The 24130-nt window shown below is 47.2% G+C and overlaps 1 protein-coding gene across 1 annotated transcript in view; it reads left to right on the top strand.

The window, feature by feature from the left end:
* Positions 1-24130, top strand: part of MYO7A (myosin VIIA) — a 181337-nt gene that overhangs the window by 85457 nt on the left and 71750 nt on the right. The window contains exons 12-15 of the mRNA XM_081197518.1: positions 774-916; positions 5196-5406; positions 8528-8663; positions 9959-10065. Coding sequence (XP_081053644.1) covers positions 774-916; positions 5196-5406; positions 8528-8663; positions 9959-10065 — 597 coding nt within the window. The remainder of the gene's footprint in view (positions 1-773; positions 917-5195; positions 5407-8527; positions 8664-9958; positions 10066-24130) is intronic.

The raw sequence follows: 24130 nt of genomic DNA, 5'->3' as shown, positions 1-24130 counted from the left end.
CAAAAAATTAAAGGATGTAGATTTCCAAAATATAAGATAAAAAAAATAAAACCTATATACAGTTAGAGCTTAATAATTATTTCACTATTAATATACTTCTTAATTGTATTTAAGCTCAACAATTACTTTGATAAAATACATATTTTGTTATGTGCAAATGGCTTTAGATACCTATTAGGTCCATAAATTACCATCTAGCATATATTCAACACAAAAAACAGCAACCATTTGTTGTTGACAAAGGGCAGCTGGACATATAAAGGGCCCCATTGCCTTCAGTAGCTTAGGGTCTCATCAAACCTAAGTCCAGCCCTGAGTACCATGCAATAATCTGAATGGAAAGAAAACCTTTACACAGCACATAAAGTATTCTTACAGTTCTTCAGTCATTCTTTAGATAGCTGAAATCCCAGTATAAGATGCTCTTAATGTTCTTCAATCAGATATTCTGGATAACTGAAATGCCAAATGTGTTCTGGCTTAATTAGCTCTCAGTGGCCTGTTTTGTTATGCAGCATCAGCCAAATTGTATGCATGAGCTCAGCCAAACTAGATCCAAACATCACCCTTGCTTGAGTCAAGGCCAAAGGCCTTTGGCACAGGTTTGCAAATTGAAAAATAAAAAAATGCACATTGTAAAATTCTAGAATCCAATTGTTACGAGTAGTTCCTATCCCTGGGCCAGCAAGAGGCATGTTGAAGAGCCAAAGCTTTCGAGGCAAGCTATAAAATGAACAGCATTTACTTCCCTTCCCTTTCTCCAACCTTTCCAGGGAATCTACGGAAGGCTTTTCGTATGGATTGTGGAGAAGATCAACGCTGCCATTTACAGACCTCCTTCCCACGAACACAAAAGTGTGAGGAGATCCATTGGACTCCTTGATATCTTTGGGTTTGAGAACTTCACTGTGAACAGGTACAGGAGCTAGAAATGTTCAGGAAAAACCTGCTATCCTAAAGCTGCCCAGGAGCAGTGGAGCAGTATAGATTTGGAACAGCGGTTTGCAGAGGGGCATAGTTCTGAAGGCAAAAGTTGGGAAGAACTGGGAGGTAAACAGCAAAGTGAAGAAGAACTGGAAGAGAGAGAGAGCTAACAGACTCTCTTTCTCGATGGAAAGTGTCTAACCTATCAGTCCAAGGAGACCTAGAGCAGATAAGTTGGCTACACAAAAAGCACAGTGGTTGCGAGATCAGGCTCCAAAGCGCGGAAGTGACTGGGGGGAAGTAGGTGGAAACCTTAATTGGAAGCACCTTCATTCCAAGAATGGCTGCTATGTTCTTTTGCTGTGATCATTAAAGACTCTTTATATGGTAAGCGACTCTTTTCGCTTTGTCCTGCTTATCTATGGCCAAAAGGGATGAGGAAGTCGAGTCCCCAAAGCCTGACACTCTCCTTTTTTTGGATTTGAAGAGATGGGGGAGGGGTGTCCAATCCTGGCACCTAATTAAAGTAATCATGTTTAAAGAGGGATGTTCAATATAGGACTCATACTCTGCCTAATGGTAAGGCGGAGTGCATAAGGAGTGTCAACACTGAAAAGGCCCTACTTCTGGTAGACCTGGTAAGGGCACCCAGAAGAGGGCTTCACATGTTTGCATTAAGTACATGGGTATATCTGCGAGAAGGGGGTCCTTCAAATCATCATGTTGGGCAGTAATTCTTAGCGCATATATATATATATATATATATATATATATATATATATATATATATATATGCTTTCGTAGATTTTCACGGGTACAGGAATGTAGGTTTTGGTGTCTTCGGGTGTCTTCCCGTGTAAGAGTTGGGGTGTCTAGGCGACGTTTCGACGAGGTCTCACTCGTCATCTTCAGGCTGGTGCTTTCGGCTTCTTGTTACTAGAACAGAGCAGGATCTCAGTGTTTGAGTTCCTATAAATACTGTTGAGGGGGTGTGGTGTATAGCCTCCAACGTTCTGGGCAGAGAGGAAGTTCCTAGGTTAATGTGCCTTTTCTTCTTTTGTTCATTAATTACTTGAGGGATATCTTGAGTGATTACTTGAGTGATATTCTGAGTACCACTTAGGAGGGTCATTAGGTGTGGATTAGTTGCTAAAGCTTTCGTGTCTTGACCTCTTGACCTTGTGAAGAGTTTTTCTGAGAAGATGGCTGTACTGCACTTAGTTGTGCTCTGGCTTGGCTTCGTGTATAGGGGCGAGCTGTGGTTTTGTGCCCTGTGCCAGCCAGATCTGTGTAGGGATTGCAGGGGGGTGCAGCATCCGGAGGTGCCACTATGGTTTGGCTACTGGATGGTGTCTGTAATTTATCTGTGGAGAGGGTCTGGGTTTGGGTCTGGTGTGGTTGATTGGAGATGGCGTTCTGTGTGCCTCTGGTTCTGGTGTCGGTTTTTGTGGGGAGGGCTAATTTCCAGATGTCTGGCAGGCGGGACGTGTCGTCACGCTTGTTCATGTTGTGAGGGTGTTTCTCTATCTCGATGGCTTCCATGATTATTCTCTTGTGGTGATGTTCCATGTTAAAGAGCAATTTGGAATCTGCAAAATTAATTTCGTGTCCTGTTTCTTTCATGTGTTGGTAAAGAGAGGAAGTTTTTTCTTCCAATCACACAATCACACCACCACCCTGCACAAATAAACTCCGTAGCCAAGACTCTCATCTCCAGAACCAAACGCCTGGCTGACAAAGACCACTTGACAACTGAGTTACAGAATCTCTCAAATGTGTTAATCGCCAACGGATACCAGCAAAACAGGGTTACGAAGCTAATCCAAAAAGAAACACCCCCCAAAAACCAAGACACAGAAGAAAACAATGGCATGGCCCTCCTTCCTTATATCAAGGGCACTACAGATAAAATTAGCAAAATCCTCCATAAACACAATATCAAAACAGCCTTTTGCACCAACCAAAAAATAGCCAATATCCTCAGAAACCCAAAAGATAAAATCCAGTTAGAAAACCAAGGGGTCTATGAAATACCCTGCAAAGTCTGCCCAGCCACGTACATTGGACAAACAAACAGACGAATCAATGCACGTATCGCAGAACACAAGAATGCCGTCAAAAAAGAAGAAAAAACTTCCTCTCTTTACCAACACATGAAAGAAACAGGACACGAAATTAATTTTGCAGATTCCAAATTGCTCTTTAACATGGAACATCACCACAAGAGAATAATCATGGAAGCCATCGAGATAGAGAAACACCCTCACAACATGAACAAGCGTGACGACACGTCCCGCCTGCCAGACATCTGGAAATTAGCCCTCCCCACAAAAACCGACACCAGAACCAGAGGCACACAGAACGCCATCTCCAATCAACCACACCAGACCCAAACCCAGACCCTCTCCACAGATAAATTACAGACACCATCCAGTAGCCAAACCATAGTGGCACCTCCGGATGCTGCACCCCCCTGCAATCCCTACACAGATCTGGCTGGCACAGGGCACAAAACCACAGCTCGCCCCTATACACGAAGCCAAGCCAGAGCACAACTAGGTGCAGTACAGCCATCTTCTCAGAAAAACTCTTCACAAGGTCAAGAGGTCAAGACAAGAAAGCTTTAGCAACTAATCCACACCTAATGACCCTCCTAAGTGGTACTCAGAATATCACTCAAGTAATCACTCAAGATATCCCTCAAGTAATTAATGAACAAAAGAAGAAAAGGCACATTAACCTAGGAACTTCCTCTCTGCCCAGAACGTTGGAGGCTATACACCACACCCCCTCAACAGTATTTATAGGAACTCAAACACTGAGATCCTGCTCTGTTCTAGTAACAAGAAGCCGAAAGCACCAGCCTGAAGATGACGAGTGAGACCTCGTCGAAACGTCGCCTAGACACCCCAACTCTTACACGGGAAGACACCCGAAGACACCAAAACCTACATATATATATATATATATATATATATATATATATATATATATATATATGCGGGTGGCGCTGTGGGTTAAACCACAGAGCCTAGGACTTGCCGATCAGAAGGTCGGCGGTTCGAATCCCCGCGACAGGGTGAGCTCCTGTTGCTCGGTCCCAGCTCCTGCCAATCTAGCAGTTCAAAAGCACGTCAAAGTGCAAGTAGATAAATAGGTACCGCTCTGGCGGGAATGTAAACGGTGTTTCTGTGTGTTGCTCTGGTTTGCCAGAAGTGGCTTAGTCTTGCTGGCCACATGACCCGGAAGCTGTACACCAGCTCCCTCGGCCAATAAAGCGAGATGAGCACCGCAACCCCAGAGTCGGCCGCGACTGGACCTAATGATCAGGGGTCCCTTTACCTATATATACAGTGGTACCTCGGGTTACAGACGCTTCAGGTTACAGACTCCGCTAACCCAGAAATAGTGCTTCAGGTTAAGAACTTTGCTTCGGGATGAGAACAGAAATCGTGCTCCGGCGGCGCGGCAGCAGGAGGAGGCCCCATTAGCTAAAGTGGTGCTTCAGGTTAAGAACAGTTTCAGGTTAAGAACGGACCTCCAGAACTAATTAAGTACTTAACCCGAGGTACCACTGTGTGTGTATATATATATATGTATATGCTTTCGTAGATTTTCACGGGTACAGGAATGCAGGTTTTGGTGTCTTCGGGTGTCTTCCCGTGTAAGAGTTGGGGTGTCTAGGCGACGTTTCGACGAGGTCTCACTCGTCATCTTCAGGCTGGTGCTTTTGGCTTCTTGTTACTAGAACAGAGCAGGATCTCAGTGTTTGAGTTCCTATAAATACTGTTGAGGGGGTGTGGTGTATAGCCTCCAACGTTCTGGGCAGAGAGGAAGTTCCCAGGTTAGTGTGCCTTCACAAGCTCAAGAGGTCAAGACACGAAAGCTTTAGCAACTAATCCACACCTAATGACCCTCCTAAGTGGTACTCAGAATATCACCACACCCCCTCAACAGTATTTATAGGAACTCAAACACTGAGATCCTGCTCTGTTCTAGTAACAAGAAGCCAAAAGCACCAGCCTGAAGATGACGAGTGAGACCTCGTCGAAACGTCGCCTAGACACCCCAACTCTTACACGGGAAGACACCCGAAGACACCAAAACCTGCATATATGTATATATATGTGTGTGTGTGTGTGTGTGTGTGTGTGTGTGTGTGTGTATTCTTGCATCTGTTACCAAATTATTCCTGTTTTTTTAAAAAAATAAATAAATTCTGTTTCTGTATTTCCCTCACTGTTGATGCTTGATATCCCCCCCCCCCCCAGTTTTGAGCAGCTCTGTATCAACTTTGCAAACGAGAACCTCCAGCAATTCTTCGTCCGCCACGTCTTCAAGCTGGAGCAGGAGGAATACAACCTGGAGAACATTAACTGGCAGCACATCGAGTTCACCGACAACCAGGATGCCCTCGACATGATCGCCATCAAACCAATGAACATCATCTCGCTCATTGACGAGGAGAGCAAATTCCCCAAGGTCAGGATTTAGAACTTGTGTCCTGGATCGAGGGAAGACCTCCTTCTTCCCAAGAGACCCTCTCACCAGTGCTGAAATCAGCAGTTGCTGCACTCAGAAGCCTGCAAGAAGGATCTGATTGCAATAACTCCCTCTGCTGATTTCACCACTCAAGAGGATCTGTAAGGAAGGAGGTCTTCCAGATATTTGATTTTTTTTAAAAAAAAATTTTTATTTGGTTTTCTGCTTTTATAAAAACAAAACACACACAAAGAAAAAACACAAAACAAAACCATGTATAAAATCAGCAAATCCCCATTTCATAACCTTGTTCCCTGACTTCCCCCCACCCCCCCTCGTGCATCCCAGTTCCCAAGATTATATCAGCAAGTTGGTGTTTCTCCTCTTAACCATCTTATTCATCTTATTACCTCTTTTATAATAAAAATTGATTTTCCTAAGTTGGACTTAAGTTCTCTTCCATCGATTTTCATTTTGTCTTAATTAAGAGTCATATTAACCAAACCTAAAAGTCTTAAGAGTTTTTAAGAATCTCCTCTTCCCTCCCTCCCATCCCCGGTTTTTGTCCCTTCCCAATAAAAATCCAAGTTCGAGATTCTCAGCCTGGGTTCCTCACGTCCGAGGCTTTCAAGTCTATTTCAGTCCCTCTCCGCCTGTCTTGTTGGTAGTCCTTTATGTCAGTCATCGAGTCTGGAAAGAGTTCTTTCACCATCAAAGTGTATTCTCTTCCCACAAGGAGATTTGAAAGTAACTGCTGAAAAGTTTCCACAAAGCCTGTATCTTCAGAATCAAAGTCCAAACTGAGGCCCCAGTCATATTTCTTTATTTTAAGTTCCTGTATTCCATATTGTCCCGGGACCTCCTCCTTCTTCTGTGTCTTTCGCAGACTTGTGGTAGATAAGTTCCCAGCATCTCCTTGCTTGTGTTCCACAGATGTCAGCTTTTGGTTGTTACTTCCCAAGGTTACTTCTTCTTTTTCTTGTTGTTTAGTCTCTTCCACCTCTGTAGATATTGTTTCCCATTCAGCTGTGGATTCTTTCTCATTCAGGTCCTCAATACAGGCAGAGTTGCCTGTTCCCAAGGTCATAGTCACAAGTTGTTTATTCATGGCCAAGCTCTGCTCTTGTAAGGTTCCCACCAGTTGAAACATCCTTTCGATTTCCACTAGTAACTTTCCTTCCACAGCCATTGTATCCATTGTAGTTACACAGAATTCCCCCTAGAGGGAATCTGGTTACTTATTAGTCTTTTCTCCAACAGTCCTTTAACCAATTATTATTACTTTGTTTCCAACAATTTTGGCTCAATTATAACTCGTCTTAGTCCAGAGGGATCTTAGATAGCGATTTTTCCACTTTAAACCGCCCGTTTGACAGCTTTGACAGCTGTCAAACTCCGCAGCTCTTACACAGGCACAAAGGCAGGACTTTCCCGAGCCCGGGAGGGGGGGTTGTTTAAAACAAAAAGGTTTCCAAAACTCCACTCTCCAGCCCAAAATTTCCTTTAGCCAAATCTTGAAAGTTAATGTCCTTTTTAACTCACCCCACCAAGGGTAGGCTCACCAGCTTAGCTCTTATGTCGTTGCGTAGATCGTCTGCAAGGGGGGAGGTGCGGACTTCCTTTTAGCACACCCCCCGGTCGTCTCCAATTCAGGGTAAATTTTTTAAAGTCCCAATCCGTCTTACTCACGGGTGATTCTTTCAGTCCAAATTTTCAAGGAAGGAAGTCAGCGCTCTCTGGTCATGGCTCGCGGCTTCGCTCCACCGAGGTAGCGATCGACTCTCAGTGCCACGCCACCCCCGTATCCTCTCCGCAGCCTTTAAAAAGGCTCTTCGTGGATCAGGGGGGCGCTTAAGGCACCCGCCGAGTCTTCAGTCCGCAGGCATCCGCGCCTGCGGTTTTTAAGGGTCCCCGTGTCGCCGGCGCGGCAAAGACCCGTCCTCGGTAGAGCCGATTCCCTCCGCAGCTCGGAGGGAATCCGCCATTTCCAGATCGCGTCAACCCGGTAGTCGGTCTTCCAGATATTTGAGGCCAGAATCATCTGGGACCTTAACACCAAAGCGAGCACCTTGAATTGGGCCTGGGAACAAAATGGCAACCAGTGCAGCTGTTTTATGAGATCTAAACGGAACCCTTCCCACAGTCGCCAATGTCTCCTCCTCTCCAGGGAAGCAGGTGGCGCTGTGGTCTAAACCACTGAGCCTCTTGGGCTTGCCGATCGGAAGGTCGGTGGTTCGAATCCCCACGACAGGGTGAGCTCCCGTTGCTCTGTCCCAGCTCCTGCCAACCTAGCAGTTCGAAAGCACACCAGTGCAAGTAGATAAATAGGTACCGCTCTGGCAGGAAGGTAAATGGTGTTTAGTCCTGCTGGCCACATGACCCGGAAAGCTGTCTGTGGACAAATGATGGCTCCCTCAGCCTGAAAGCAAGATGAGCGCTGCAACCCTAGAGTCACCTTTGACTGGACTTAAGATGAGCGCTGCAACCCTAGAGTCACCTTTGACTGGACTTAACCTTCCAGGAGTCCTTTACCTTTACCTCCTCTCCAGGGTTCCCTCCTCCCACAAGCAATTGGGGACTGTGGCTGTTTGACTGCCTTTGCTCCTTTCACTTCATACCTCTCCTGGTCCTAGAAGACCAGAGGGAAGGGTAGTTTGTTGTAACAAGAGGGAGAGACACCTGTGACTCTTCACCAACCAGACCCATCTCTGCTTCTTGACCTCCCTCCACTTCTGCCTCTGCTTCTGGACTGCTCTCTGCCACGGGCTCTACCTGCTCACTAAGCCCTGTTGTCCATTCAACTTCCAACACCTCCTCCTCCCAGTCTTCTCCCTCTAACCACTCATCATTGTCCCGCCACCAACTCCCCATAGCTCTGAGCCTTCTTGGGGGTTCCCCAGCTGATTCTTCCCACCCTTCCTCTGTGTCCAACCAGTCCATGCCACGAGCTTGCGCACAAAAAATGGCGTATGCAGACACTTATCATTTCCCCCTTGAAAGAAAGTCATCCAGGTAGTATACGATGCAAGGAGGGAGAAAAAGGTTGGCAGATCAAGCTGATCATTTTTGGACCACTGCAGCAAACCTTTTAAAGTTGGGTATTGTGTTCTAATTGATATAGGGAACAGACACGACCATGCTGCACAAGCTGAACTCCCAGCATAAGCTCAACACCAACTACATCCCTCCCAAAAACAACTACGACACCCAGTTTGGCATCAACCACTTCGCTGGAGTCGTGTACTATGAGACGAAAGGTACGTCAAAGTCATAGAATCGTAGAGTCTTAGAGTTGGAAGGGGCCCAAGAGTCATCTAGTCCAACCCCTTGCAATGCAGGAATCTCAACTAAAGTATCCATGATACATGGCCATCCAACCTCTGCTTAAAAACCTCCAAGGGTCCACAACCTTCTGAGGGAGACTTTTCCACTGTCAAACAGCTCTTACTGCCAAAAAGCTTTTCTGCATGTCTAGTCGGAATCTCCTGCAACTTGAAGCCATGGATTCGAGTCCTACCTTCCAGAGCAGGAGTCAGCAGCTGCATGTGTGCAGTATCTGAATGGCCTGTTTGTGATACTGAGTTCCCATCAGGAAGCAGTCGAAAACTTGCCCTGTGCCCATCATGAGATGAAAATGGGCTTCAGACTTGAATATATTGTAATACGCTCCCCCAATCTCTGTGCTGGAAAAGAATCCAGGGGTTCCAAGTGTTTACTCTGGATTCAGCTTCTTTGGAATGAAAGTCAGTGGAGAGTGTGGTGTTTTTTTTAGGATATGTGGTTTTATTTACACCTATATGCAACCTGAGCACAAGATGGAGGGCTCGTGGCATTAACGGCTAAACAGATCTTGCAGGTGTTGGTGGCAAAGGGGGGAAAATACACATATAAAGGTGAATTCCCTGGATGCCAAGATCCAAGTTTGGGGCAAGTGCTTTTTGGTGAGAGAATGCCAGCAGATATTTAAAAATCACAAAATATGCAGCAAAGTAAAGCATGGAAATATAGGCTGTTAGACCTTTAAAATATGCCCTTGTGAGTTCCTTCCAAAGTTTCCCTCTCCCCCCAGTGTAGAAAAAGATCACATATTCGGTAAGTTAAAAATGGTTTACTTACAAACTCTCCAAAAGTCAGATTCATGTGCTTTTATGTACACCAGTCGGAAACTGTTGCACAGACAGTAAAACTTGGCTTAGTTACAGTGTGGAAAGTTCCTAAATTATAGGAAGAGGGGCTTGTTAGAGCCATGCAGTCTGAGCTTGGAGCAAGCACCACATCTGGCCCACAGGCCGTAGTTTACCGGCCCCTGTTCTGCGGCATGATTATGCTAATCATGGCGCTTAACTAGTCAGCCACAACCATTGCCAGGACATAGGAGCTGGTTTGACACTCTTGCTCCTCATACTTTCTACCCTGCACAGAGACATGATCCCAAGAACTGCAAGGGACTCAGAGCATCATGCTGGCTGACTGACCTACCCACCCCCTCCAAAAAAAACCTTACAGCAGTGTAAATAATTCTGGGCTCATGCTGTTGTCTTCTCCACTACAGGATTTCTGGAGAAAAACAGGGACACACTTCATGGAGACATCATCCAGCTGGTCCACTCCTCGAGGAACAAGTTCATCAAACAGATCTTCCAGGCTGATGTAGCCATGGTAATAAATTCCTATTGCGGAGGGGTAGGGTGGGTTGTCGGGTGCGGAATATGAACATGGGCAGAACACTTCTGAATGCCAAGTTGCTGGGAACTACAATTGGGCAGGAGTGCTGCTGCATTTGGGGGTCTTGCTTTTGCGCTTCCCATTGGGTCATCCGGCTGAGAACAGAATGCTGGATTGGGCGGTCCTTTGGGCTACTTGTATATTTGTACATTTGTAGCCTTATTAGACTTTACCGACTGGTGGGGCCTGCGTTGCTCCCGGGCGGGAGGGAGGAAGTCAAATGAGACCGAGGTTGATTCAGAGAAAGAGTTTATCCTCTTCTCTGGATAGCAGAATGCACTTGCGTGGTCAGTTCACAGCAAGTCCAAAGAAATGAGCAATTTCATGCAGTATATACCGTATCTTTCGCTCTATAACACGCACCCGACCATAACACGCACGTACAGTGGTGCCCCACAAGACGAATGCCTCGCAAGACGGAAAACTCACTAGACTAAAGAGTTTTCCGTTTTGGAGGTGCTTCGCAAAACGAATTTCCTATGGGCTTGCTTCGCAAGACGACAATGTCTTGCGAGTTCCTGCTGGTTTTTTTCCTCCCCCCCTTTTTCTAAGCCGCTAAGCCGCTTATCAGCTGATCCGATCAGCAGATAAGCCGCTAATAGCGCTAATAGCGCTAATATGCTAATCCTTCAATGGGCTTGCTTCGCAAGACGAAAAAACCGCTAGACGAAGAGAATCACAGAACGGATTCTTTTCGTCTTGCGAGGCACCACTGTAGTTTTTAGAGGAGGAAAATCCGTAGTCATGCCACCCGTAGGCATTCCCTCCATAACACGCACAGACATATCCCCTTACTTTTTAGGATGAAAAAAGTGAGTGTTATGGTGCAAAAAATACGGTATATCCTCCAGGCACCCTCTCCCCCCTTCCCCAGGAATTCAAGCACGTCAGCTTATACACGTAAGTTGACATCCATGACCATAAACAGTTATTCCTTTTCTGGCACTCTTGACCATAAAAGGGTTTTCCTCTTCCTGTACTCTTGACCATAAAAGGTTGTTCCTGTTCCTATACTCTTATCTTGGGGCAGGAGGTCACCAACTCCTGGCGCCGTTCCCGGGCCTCTTGTCAGACTTGACAAGGTCTGTGCGTCTTTGTGGTCAGGATGTAAGATAAGACCCAGACGCGTCATCCCTGCTCTACTGGAACTGGCAAGGCCACTCATTGCCGTCACAGACTGATAAGGGAGAGAGCTTTGAGCACTTGTTTATACAGCTGGGTTTTGGCTGAAGAGCTCAAGTTACAGCATTTTAGAAATGCTCCCTTGGAGGAGGAAAAATGGGGATTTTGGGTCAGTTTCAAACTGACTGCAAATAATAATAATAATAATAATAATAATAATAATAATAATAATAATAATAATTTATTATTTGTACCCTGCCCATCTGGCTGGGTTTCCCCAGCCACTCTGGGCGGCTTCCAACAAAGATGAAAAATACACTAAAATGTCACATATTAAAAACTTCCCTGAACAGGGCTGCCTTCAGATGTCTTCTGAATGTCAGGTAGTTGTTTATCTCTTTGACATCTGGTGGGAGGGCGTTCCACAGGGCGGGCGCCACTACCGAGAAGGCCCTCTGTCTGGTTCCCTGTAGCTTGGCCTCTCGCAGTGAGGGAACTGCCAGAAGGCCCTCGGAGCTGGACCTCAGTGTCCGGGCAGAACGATGGAGGTGGAGACGCTCCTTCAGATATACTGGGCCGAGGCCATTTAGGGCTTTCAAGGTCAGCACCAACACTTTGAATTGTGCTCGGAAACGTACTGGGGGCCAATGTAGGTCTTTCAAGACCGGTGTTATATGGTCTTGGCGGCCGCTCCCAGTCACCAGTCTAGTTGCTGCATTCTGGATTAGTTGTAGTTTCCGGGTCACCTTCAAAGGTAGCCCCATGTAGAGCGCATTGCAGTAGTCCAAGCGGGAGATAACCAGAGCATGCACCACTCTGGCGAGACAGTCTGCAGGCAGATAGGGTCTCAGCCTACGTACCAGATGGAGCTGGTAAACAGCTGCCCTGGATACAGATTTGACCTGTGCCTCCATGGACAGCTGTGAGTCCAAAATGACTCCCAGGCTGCGCACCTGATCCTTCAGGGGCACAGTTACCCCATTCAGGACCAGGGAATCCTCCACACCTGCCCACCTCCTGTCCCCCAAAAACAGTACTTCTGTCTTGTCAGGATTCAACCTCAATCTGTTAGCCGCCATTCCTTCCCTCTTCACATTCTTGATATCCAATTCTTTGCACAAACTAAAGGGCCCACTTAAAAGTATCTGTGAGCAATTTGACATCCATTTAAAAGCATACCAGCCTCTTGGAGTATAAAAGGAAAGATAAAGGGTTAACCGAGACAGAGAGGATATCCTTGTTTTTGGAATGCCGCTAAATATTCTCTAATTCAGGATTTCCCAAACTTCAGTCTCCAGCTGTTTTTGTTTTTAGTTTTATTAAATAATGTTTATTAATAATTTCAAAATTACAGAAAAGAAAGAAAAAAATTAAAAACAACACTACAATACATAGAAAAAAGAAACAAGAAATAAAAAACAAGACTTAAAAACCAATGCAACAATACAGCAAAAAGATAAAAAAAGAAGGAAAAAAAGACACAAATCCCATATTACATATCTTGTAATATGGAAGCAAACTTCCATTTGCTTGTTTCATTGACCTCCTCACACCTCCCTTTTTGTATTCTAGTTTAATTGATTATTTCAGCAAATTCTTTCCATCTTTCTCAATTTTTACTAAATAATTTATCTTAACAATTTAACCTATTAATTAACACAACAAATCCTTTCCATCCTTTCCCCATAATCTGTTATTCAAATTACCTTAAGTTATTTAACCTTATCTTACCAAAAAAATACTTTAGAGCCTAACGCTTAATACTCGATTATACATAACTCCTGATATCTTTTCTACTAGAGTCATATAGTTTCATTCCAACATTTTCCCTAATGTTCATTAATTTTAGGCTAAATCCCTAAGGGGGGGGGAAATATTTATAAATTTTCTTCCAATCTTCATCCAACGTCTCTTCTTCCTGGTCTCGGGTCGTGTCAGTCCTTACTGTCCATTCCATCTAGTCCATCAACCTGGTAATTTAATGTCCGAGGCCCTTAAGTCTCTTCCATGTCCCTTCTGCAGATCTTCTTCTTCTTGTTTATACTTGCTCTTTTCCTTGTCTTTTGTTGGTCTCTTTCTTAGTTTCTTTCCTTTCTCGTTGGGGAGTAGGTCTCTGGGGGATTCCAACCCAAAATTATCTTCATCTCCCTTCATCCAACCAACCCATTCCCCAGAGTCCCACTCCCCACAGTCATCAATGTAGTCCAAAAAATATTTAAAAACATATTTCGAGGTCTCTCCAAAGTTAAGAACCTCCTCAGCTCCAGACTCCCCCTGGCCGACTCCAACTTCAATCTTCAAAGACAGCAGCTTATGCTCCTGTAGGGCCTCGGGTCTCTCCATTTGTATTATTTGAGGTGCAACCGCAACCTCCTCCATTATCTTCTGCACTTGCCCAATCAGTACAGGTTCCTGAGTTGGTCCCTGAATAGTTTCTGTATCAATATTCCCTGTTTGTCCACAGTTATTAACCACAACAGTCATCAAATCCATTTTCTCATTCATCAAATCCATCTTCTCATGCATCTGTTCCAGCAAGGCACTTGTCTTGCATAAAGCAAGCACCAAAACTTCCTCCCAGCTCATATTTAGTCAAGGTCAAAAAGGACTGGTCCCACGATCTTAATCTGACAGCTGTAGACTCCTCAAGTAGACTGCAGCAACAATTTAGCAAGCTCCCTCTAGAGGAGACAATTTCTATTTGTATCCATTTTTTTTAAGGCAAGTCCAACAAAGGAAAATTACTTTCATTTTTCAGATATTTTGTTTCTTTAGAATGCAGAAGGCAACACTGGAATCAATTTATTTCTCTTCTTTAGCTATCTGTCAAAGTATTCCATTCACAGTCAATGAACCTCTCCAAGAATTTCTGTCTGTGACACCCCGTTCCCAGGTTAGAGACGGTGGAAACTTATCTTTCTTCACTCCCTCTCCTGCAGGTGTTAAACAAAGTCCCCCCCCCTTTTCTCCTGCTTCCAAGGGGGTTTCAGTAATTATAAATGAAGGAAATTTAAACTTTATTAACGACTTTCCAGGCTTTAGCTTACAAGGTTTTTGCTTCAGTCTATGTACAAAAAGCGGAAGGCGGACTTCCTGTTTTGAACCTTCCTGCTTCAGTGCCAAATTAAGATATTTCTTGATCCAATTTTCCGTTTCTACTCATGGGTACTTATTTTAAATCCAATTGTCCACAGGAAAAAGTCAGCGCTCTCCGGCAATGGCTGTGCGGCTTCACTCCGTGAAAGTAGCAATCAGTTTGCAGCACCGCGCCGCTCACCCCACTTCACTCCAGAGCCCCAAAATGGGGTTCCCGGTGTGTAGGGGGGCGCTCCTGGTGCCCTGCCAAACCCCACGTTCCCAGGCTTACTCCACCTGGGATTTCTAGCGGGTCCCCACCTTCACCGCGGCGGGAAGACCCAGTTTCCACGGAGCCAGTTCCTCTGGTTGGAGGAACTCCGCCATTCGCCGATGGCGCTAACCCGGAAGTCCAGTCTCCAGCTGTTTTTGGACTCCCATCATCCCTAGCTAGCAGGACCAGTGGTCAGGGATGATGGGAAGTGCGACCCAAAAAACAAAAACAGACCCAAGTTTGGGAAACCCTGCTCCAGTTAATAAAGCTGCTACAAGAAGCCCTTTTATCATTGCAGATCCTGTTTTCTTTCAGGAATACACTGAATTTTTTCATAATGGCTGGGGGAGATGATCATATCGGCAAAACCCATTTGGAGTTTCGCAACCTTCTGACTAGTTGCAGGACCATAGCCAGACCTAGCAGAGTACACACAGAATCCACGGAAGCAATTGGCTGCAGACAGGATAGAAGAAGCAGGAACCAGGAACTTTTAGTTAGGTGTTTATTATATACAGTGGACTATTTACAGGAACAGAACACGGATCTTATGCTAGCTCTCTCTGACATGACTCACAACTCCTACACTGACACAGAACTCTGAACTCACAAACACTGAACCACGCATTTCAGTTAGTAGGCCATTAATTATCACTCCTTTGAGAGAGCTTGACCAATCAGGGAGCAGTCTCCATGCCTCTGTTATCTCCAGGCAGACTTACTCCTTCAGATTGCTTTCTGGCTGTCTGCCAAACCTTAACTGACTCTGTGTGAGTAGCTGGACGTACACAGTTTCCCAACAGATCATTCTCCAGCATTTATTGCTAAAGCTCGCAGAATCCTCTCAGCCAGCCCTTTCCCATGTCTTTGTACCGCCACATGCAACTGATGTTCAAGATAACACCAGTTTTCCTTTGGCCGGCGCTGCTAGTTCTGAAACAGGAGCTGCAATATTTATTTTATTCCTTGCATTTATTTCCCAGCTTTTTCTCCCTTGCATTGTTCTCCCTGCTCCTCATTTAATCCCCCAAACAATCCTTTGAGGTAGGTTAGGCTGAGAGAGGCAGGGACTGGCCGATGGTCGCCCATCCCTGCCTCTCTCAGCCTAACCCACTTCACAGGATTGTTTTGGGGATTAAATGAGGAGCAAGGAGAACAAGTCGTCCAGTGAGCTTCTTGGCTGAGCTGGCATTTGAACCCTGGCAGGTGGCACTGTGGGATAAACCACAGAGCCTAGGACTTGCTGATCAGAAGGTTGGCAGTTCGAATCCCCGCGACGGGGTGAGCTCCCGTTGCCCGGTCCCTGCCCCTGCCCACCTAACAGTTCGAAAGCACGTCAAAGTGCAAGTAGATAAATAGGTACCGCTCCAGCGGGAAGGTAAACGGTGTTTCCATGCGCTGCTCTGGTTCGCCAGAAGCGGCTTAGTCCTGCTGGCCACATGACCCAGAAGCTGTATGCCGGCTCCCTCGGCCAATAAAGCGAGATGAGTGTCGCAACCCCAGAGTCGGTCACGACTGGACCTAATGGTCAGGGGTCCCTTTACCTTTTACTCCCGGCCCTCCATCTGACACTCTAACCACTACACCACAACTGACCTCAATCAATCAATCAATCAATCAATCAATGTCAGAATAGTCACTTCAAAAAACATTTTGATCGCCTGATAACATGTCTTTGATTAATCAAGCTGCAAATTTTAAATGCCTCATTTGAGCACCATCTATAAACAAACATTCTTCTTCCTGCAATTCTATACCTTTTTCTCGCATGCAAATTTATACGTATTAATCAGCTAAATCTCCCAACCAGCTAAGATTTCTTTAGTCAGGTGACAGCCATACTTGAAACCATGAAAGGCACACTCTTGTGATGTTCATTTTATGTTCCTGGTTTAGTGATGTGTGCATGGTTGGGAATGTGCAATGTGTTTGGGGGTTTTTTTAAAGGCAGATTCTACCTTTTGCTCTGGGATGCCTGCCCTCTGACAGCTCCCCCTGTTGGTCCTGCCTGGCATATGGGTGGCCACGGGACCTGAAGGGGTTTAAGTCTCTGTGTGCATGCGGATGGCCAGAATCAGGCATGCTGGCATGGAATGAGCGCATCCGCCGTCTCCCAAACCATTATGCAGCCATGCTAAAAGATTCCTAGGCAAAGGGCACACTTGCAATTAGAGACCAGCAGAACTGTTGCTTTAGGATGGTTTCACTTGATCCTTTTCCTAAGCTGGGATGGCCTCTGTAGAGGGAGGAGATGCAGTCTGGTTAGGCAACCCATGTGTCTGTTCATTCCCCCTGGATCAAGGGGACGCGGGTGGCGCTGTGGTCTAAACCACTGAGCCTCTTGGGCTTGCCGATCAGAAGGTCAGCGGTTCGAATCTGTGCGATGGGGCGAGCTCCCGTTGCTCTGTCCCAGCTCCTGCCAACCTAGCAGTTCGAAAGCACACCAGTGCGAGTAGATAAATAGGTATCACTGCAGCGGGAAGGTTGACGGCGTTTTCGTGTGCTCTGGTTTCCGTCACGGTGTTCCGTTGCACCAGAAGCAGTTTAGTGCTGCTGGCCACATGACCAGGAAAGCTGTCTGTGGACAAACGTCGGCTCCCTCGGCCTGAAAGTGAGATGAGCGCCACAATCCCATAGTCACCTTTGACTGGACTTAACCATCCAGGGGTACGGTTTTTGGCCATTCGTTTCCAGAGGTTGCTGCTCAAGACACCAGCTGATGAAACACTGCAATTAAATAACTACAAGCAGCAACCACTTTTTGAGCAAAACAAAGTCCAAGCTACGAAGATGCTGCTGCAGTTCTGTATCTTTTCTCTCGTGCTCCATCTGCAGCTCTCAGTTCCATCAGGTGGGGCAAGATGAAGGGGGGGGGATAGCACCCTAAGTAAACTCACAGATCACACTCTCTATGCTAGTCTACCACTACAAATCTATGGGAGAAGCACTTGCGGTCCTTCCTCCGCTTTCCCCCAATATGGTTAGCCCTTGGAACACCTGCCCGCACCTCCGCCTCCTCTCTCTAAACTGCTTTCTCTATGGTTGCCCTCGCTCTCCTCTCAAGGCTCCTCAGCAATTCATAGGGCGCGCCAGGCTGCCCATCTCATCCTGGTCCTTCAGTGGCACAGCCGCAGTACGGCCTAGCGGGAGCGGTAGCAGGCAGAGGGGAGGCCCCAGGCAGAGACGCTCAGTTCGGCGGCCACGAGGAGGATGGCGGCGGAAGGGCCCGAGGCTCCCGCCAGTCCTGGCGGGGAGGGGCTCCCGGGGGCCAAGGCTGGTGAGAGGAGGCCGGAGGGGGGCGGGCTGGGCAGACAAGCAACACAGTTGGAGCCTCCCTCCTCCTTGGCCGGCAGGGAGGGAGGGAGAGGAGCTGCTTCCTTTGAAACTCGGGAAATTTAAGGGACATCATCAATAAGGGACAGCAGCGGGACACGGCGCTGGGATAAGGGAGTTTCCCGCCAAATAAGGGACGGTTGACAGCTATGATGGGTGGCCCTGCTCAGTTGATGACACTGTCCACATTTGTTTTTGTAAAAAATCAGCCGCTGAGCAGGAGCCTTAAGCGTCACTTAAGATGTGACTCGTAAAACACCTCTTAAGCACAGTGAGGTCAGGAGGCGCAGCTTAAGCGCATGGCTGAGGAAAGGTGCATGGAAGAAGCTGCTCTGAATCGGAAAGGTGAGGCTCACCGCAGCCTTTTTGCATGGTGGGGATGATGCCGAAGAGTAACGCATATAAGGAGATAGAGAGCTAGCTCAGCGTTAAGAGGTCAGGGGTCGGCTCTTTGCCGGCGCATCAAATCCCTCGGCTGAACAGCTTAAAGGCAAAGGTCATGTTCGGGTGCCATAGAGAGAACAGCTTCAGCAGGAATAAAAGAGACAGCGTCTCTGGATTTTGAGCCAGCGGAGCATTAAAAAGTCAGATTGAAAGGAAGCAATGAGAATTAGGGATGCGATGCATGCCTACTTTTGTTTCCCAAAGTCAAAATCACCTATTCGTAGCAACTCTAGTAGTTATTTGCTTTACAGTGTTTGTAGCATTTTATGTGCATTGTCGTTCTGTGATCCTTGCAAGCGCCTTGTCAGTATTATCCCCTTACTGAGGATGGAGGCCCAGCCTTCTCCAATATTCTCCTGTTTCAAGGGAGCAGGCTGGACTCGGGTCCTCCTGGGTCATCTCCAGTTTTGCTGGAGATGTTTTGCAAAACCATTTTCAATGGTTTTGCCGAATCCAAAAACCGTTGATTTCCCCTTTCTGTTTGATCTTTCACGCAACATAACAGTGTGAAAACTCATGGAATATAGATCGCGATTAGTGCTCATTTCGGTGTTATTTGATTCTGGAAGATCTCCATGTGAAGCCCCTTTAACCCAGCAAATCGCAGGAGTAAAGCAACATAATTTGGGGCAGAATACCAGCAAGCAGGACTCTTTTTTTTCAGCTGGTGTTCACTGGAACTCGGCACCTCTCAGGTGGGTGCAATTACCATTCTAAGAGAACACGGGAGAAGTTCATGGTGAACTCTGGCACCTCTTTTTCCAGAGAAATAGCGCTGGTAAGGAGCATTTGAAAACAGAAGCGCTAGCACTATTATCAGGAAAACGAATGCAATATTCCCTCCTTGGTCCCTGGCAGGGACAGGGCCTTCTTGGTAGCAGTACCTAGGAATTGGAAGCCTCCCCGCTTTCCAGACCTGTCTGTCCACCCACTTTAGGGGCATTCCAGTGTCTGGTGAAAGCCATCCACTTCCATCAAGCCAATGGCTTTTATTTTCTCCTCATCTGCTGTTTAACTGATGTTTTCTTTCTTTGCCGGCCTGTGTGTGTGAGAGAGTGTTTGTTCATTGCTCAGATTTTGTTATTTCAATATGCATGCTTTGCAGTCTGTGTTCATTTGGGCACTTTCTGGTTTTTTTAAAATGCTCCTCTTTTGACTCCTTTGGGCAGAAAAGCACCAATAAATGTCAGGAAAGGGGGGGAACCCTAAGATTTGTGGTTCCCTAACAACCTTAGTTAAAAGACACAAACTTTGGTAAGAGGAGAAGGATCTCTTGTGGCGTTCCCAAAGCAAAGGAAGGATTGGACTCTGATAAAATACCAGCAAGACTCTAAGCGGGGTGCATATAATAATAATTCCTGTCCACCCTCCGGCCCAGGTCGTTTTATTCACAAAAGAACTTTTTACACAGTGTACGTATGAACCAATCAGATTTCCTCTGAGCATTTCAAAAAAACCCACATAGAGCACATGGCAGTAGTCCAAGCGGGAGATAACCAGAGCATGCACAACTCTGGCAAGTACCGTATTTTTCGCTCTATAGGATGCACTTTTCCCCCTCCAAAAATTAAGGGGAAATGTGTGTGCGTCCTATGGAGCGAATGCAGGCTCCTTGGCTTCAGTGATAGCAACGCGAAGCCTCCAAAGCGCAGAGGGAGAGCTCCCCCCGTGCGCCAGAGGCTTCACGTTGCTTTCGCTGAAGCCGCCTGAAGCCCCCGGAGTTCCCGCTGTGCTCCGAAGACTTGTGGATAGCCGCCTGAAGCCCGAAGCCCCCGGAGTGCAGTGCAAACTCCCGCTGCGCTCCGGGGGCTTCAGGCAGCTATCCACAAGCCTTCGGAGCACAGCAGGAGTTCTCACTGCGCTCCAAAGGCTTGCGGATAGCCGCCTGAAGCCTGGAGAGCGAGAGGGGTCGGTGCACACCGATCCCTCTTGCTCTCCAGGCTTCGCTGGAGAGGCGCTGCACAGTTTTCCCTCTCTGCTCAGCGCCCCTTCAGCAAAGCGGGAGGAGAAATGGAAGGGGCCGCTTCGCTAAAGGGGCGCTGAGCAGAGAAGGGGGAGAATTCCCCCCCCTGTTCTCCCCCTCCTATGGTCCAGTGCGTCCTATAGAGTGAAAAATACGGTAACTACTCTGGCGACTAACGATTTATTGCACATCTGTTTGAAAATTAAAGCTATGTAGATTTAACAAATACAACAGAATGGATTAACTTGGTCCAGCGACGCCAGCTTTTCAAAGTAATTGACACCTTCAGGTCCTCCCCTGCTGCCCTGGTGGTAATCTCCTTCCCTGGAGGGTGGTACAACCCACTTGTGGAACAGCTGGTTTAAAGCATAAAAGAGGCTTCAATTGTATCTAATCAGCAGGGTGGGAGGGAAATGGTAACCCTTGTGTGAGACTAGAGGGTCTCTATGTTCGTCTATGATACACTGGAGGGGAGGGATATTACCTGTGATGGAACCTTCATATGTCAGTGGTGGCATTGATGCTGGGGTGACCAGGTCTGTAAAGACTGATGTACCGTATTTTTCGCTCTATAAGACGCACCAGACCACAAGACGCACCTAGTTTTTGGAGGAGGAAAACAAGAAAAAAAATATTCTGAATCTCAGAAGCCAGAACAGCAAGGAGGATCGCTGCGCAGTAAAGCAGCAATCCCTCTTGCTCTTCTGGCTTCTGGGATAGCTGCGCAGCCTGCATTCGCTCCATAAGACACACACACATTTCCCCTTACTTTTTAGGAGGGAAAAAGTGAGTCTTATAGAGCAAAAAATACGGTATATGGTTGGATCAGCCCCTGCCCAATGCAAATTTTGGCAGTTGCAAAAAGGGAGTGGGAAATAACATATACATAGAGCTGGGTCTCCGTCACATCCCGAGGTGGACAGAAATTGCCTGCTCCCCAGTCATCGGATCGATCATTTGAGGAGTGGGGTGAGTTTGATAACCCCCTGCCCAACCTCAGGTGACGTGCACAAGTTAGCTGAGATGGGGGACTGTGGGTCTTGGGTGTGTGCAACCGTGTGGGGTGGCTACATCCAGTTTTGGCCACATCCATCACTGGGATATCGCCTCCAAGGCATCAGCCAACAGGGAATTCAACGCTGCGGCCAAAACCAGGTAGCCACCCATATTGTGTAAGAAAAATATCACTGGGTATCAATTGTCAGGCGGTGGGCAAATTGCCAGAAAGACACCCTTTTCCACATCCCACTAAATCTAACCTGGCAACAGCAGTAGCAAAGGCTGTTGGCATTGTTCTCAGTAGCAACAGCACTTGGTGGGGGCCATGGGATGCTTGGGGACTGCTGTTTCCCAAGGCTCCTGAGCCCTTACTGAAGACCCGGGAGCCACGAGATTCTACAGATCCCAGGGGTCCCAGTGTTCAAGATGCTGTTGCTGGAGCATTCAGGGGTCCTGGGGTCTAAAGGATGGGCTGGATCTGTGGGGCTTGTATTTAATGGATGCGCAGGGGGTGGGTGGGATGGAGATAGGTTTTGTGATCAGTCAGCACATGGAAAAAGAGCAGGCTCTCGGTTATTGCTTGAAATCCAAATTCCATGAAAGCTGCTTGCTGTAACAAGCCAATCTGATGCCTGATCAGATGCACACAGCTTCTACCACTCCAAAGGATGAAGAATAAAGAAAAAAAGTTCGCAGTTTTATACTGAAATCCACACACTGGGACAGATCAGCTGACATCTGTTCCTATTCATTTTTGCTGGTTCTCAACCATCAGTCTGCTCTATCCCATTCTATGCAGAATTATTTGAAGAATGAACCAAAAATTATACACATTATTATCTGCAGCAATGCACACTTTTTTTTTTGTATGCATGCCCCCCCCAATGCATATTTTTCAATGCTCTTCAATGAGCTTTTGGGTTAAATACACGTAACAGTAAAATGTGTGTTTTCGTGGACACTATTTTGAGCACCCAAACTGTGATGCAAAATCCAGAGGAGTGAGTAGCCTCCAACCAAATGGATTCCTCCTCTGTTCAGAAGTGGGGTGAAACCACTGCTCTAGCTTCCAACTGGGTGTGCCATTGCTTCTTATTGAGGTGGGGGGGGGTTGGTGCGGTGCGAACACATCCTCAGGAGTGCCAAATTACCGTGTTTTGCGCTCTATAGGATGCACTTTTCCCCTTCAAAAATTAAGGGGAAATGTGTGTGCGTCCTGTGGAGCGAATGCAGGCTCCTTGGCTTTAGCGATAGCGACATGAAGCCTCCGGAGCGCAGAGGGAGCGCTCCCTCCACACTCCGGAAGCTTTGCGTTGCTTTCGCTGAAGCCTTCAGAGCGAGAGGGGTCGGTTCACACTGACTCCTCTCGCTCTCCAGACTTCAGCGATAGCCCCCGAATTCCCACTGCGTTCCGGAGGCTTCAGGTTCCTTTCGCTGAAGCCGGGAGAGTCTTGCTCTCCCAGCTTCAGCAAAAGGAACCCAAAGCCTGCGGAGCGCAAGCTCGGGGAGCAACGGGAAGGCTGCACGCAGCCTTTCCGCTGCTCTCCGACCTGCTCTTTGGGGCTGGCGGTGGGGGAAAGCAGCACTTCCCCCCGCCAGCCCCAAAGAGCAGGTCGAAAGGAACCCGAAGCCTCCAGAGCACAGTGGGAACTCCCGCCGCGCTCCTGGGGCTTTGGGTTGCCTTCACTGAAGCCTGGAGAGTGAGAGGGGTCAGTGCGCACCGACCCCTCTCACTTTCCAGGCTTCCAAGGTAGCCGCCTAAAGCCTCCAGAACGCAGCGGGAACTCCCGCTGTGCTCCGGAGGCTTCGGGTTGCCTTCACTGAAGGTGACTGAATGCACCTTGAACGCACTGAACGCACCTTGTTTTAGAGGGGAAGAACAAGGAAAAAAAAATCTCCCCCTCTCTGCGCAGCTCCCCTTCAGTGAAGCGGCGGGAGAAATGGAATGGTTGGGTGCATCCTATAGAGCAAAAAATACGGTAGTTCCCGCAGCACATTTGCACTGGGAGTGTTGAATTCCAATGAAACGGAAATGGGAGCCAAAGTTGCCGGGGTTGCCTTATTCCTCCGGTGTGCAGAACAGAAATCAACCCAGCGAAACAACTACATTAGTTAACAGAATTTTGCAGCAGAAGGCGATCTGCAGCGGAATGGAAACGCAGATGCGTGCAACGAATGCAGCACGAAACAATGTCTTCTTACATCCCTGGTTTGCACTGCACCAACCTGTCCGTCCTGTTAAGCAGCCATGGCCCCAGATCCTTGCAGGGAAGCTAGCGTAGCACCCCACCCAGCAAGCTGCCTCTGCCTCCATCCCTACCATTGGGTGGCAGGAATAGAACGCCTACTCAAAAGCAGCCATTGCAAATACTTGGGTTTCAAACACCCCCGAACCAGCTGCTTGTGGTTAGTGAATAGCTCGGAAGTCCTGTCTTAGTCGTTCTTCTTTTTCACTTTTTTTTCTCCTATTCTCTGTCTCTCGTTTTTTGTTTTTTGTTTTTTTGTCTTTTGATCCCCTGTAGTTTCTCTGTGGCTATGCGTCCAGTGCTTTTGGGCAGTCGCCAGCACCCAGCCTGAAGGTAAAAATAAGCCAAAGAGCTCCCTCGTGTGTGGTATGTTCATTTCTTCTCTTCCCCCTCCCCACCCCACTCCTGCTCCCCCCAACCCGCCCTCCTCTGTCGCCGGTTTTACTCTTCTCCTTGCGTCCTTTGCAGCAGATCGCTCGCGAAAGGACAGAGGTGGTTGCAGATTCGCGGAGGGCTTGCCTCAGGGAAGCAAAGCTGTTCTCT

Source organism: Podarcis bocagei (genome assembly GCF_964188305.1).
Source record: "Podarcis bocagei genome assembly, chromosome: 6".
Classification (NCBI taxonomy): Eukaryota; Metazoa; Chordata; class Lepidosauria; order Squamata; family Lacertidae; genus Podarcis; species Podarcis bocagei.
Note: the sequence above shows the minus strand (reverse complement) of the source record. Positions and strands in the feature narration are given on the sequence as shown.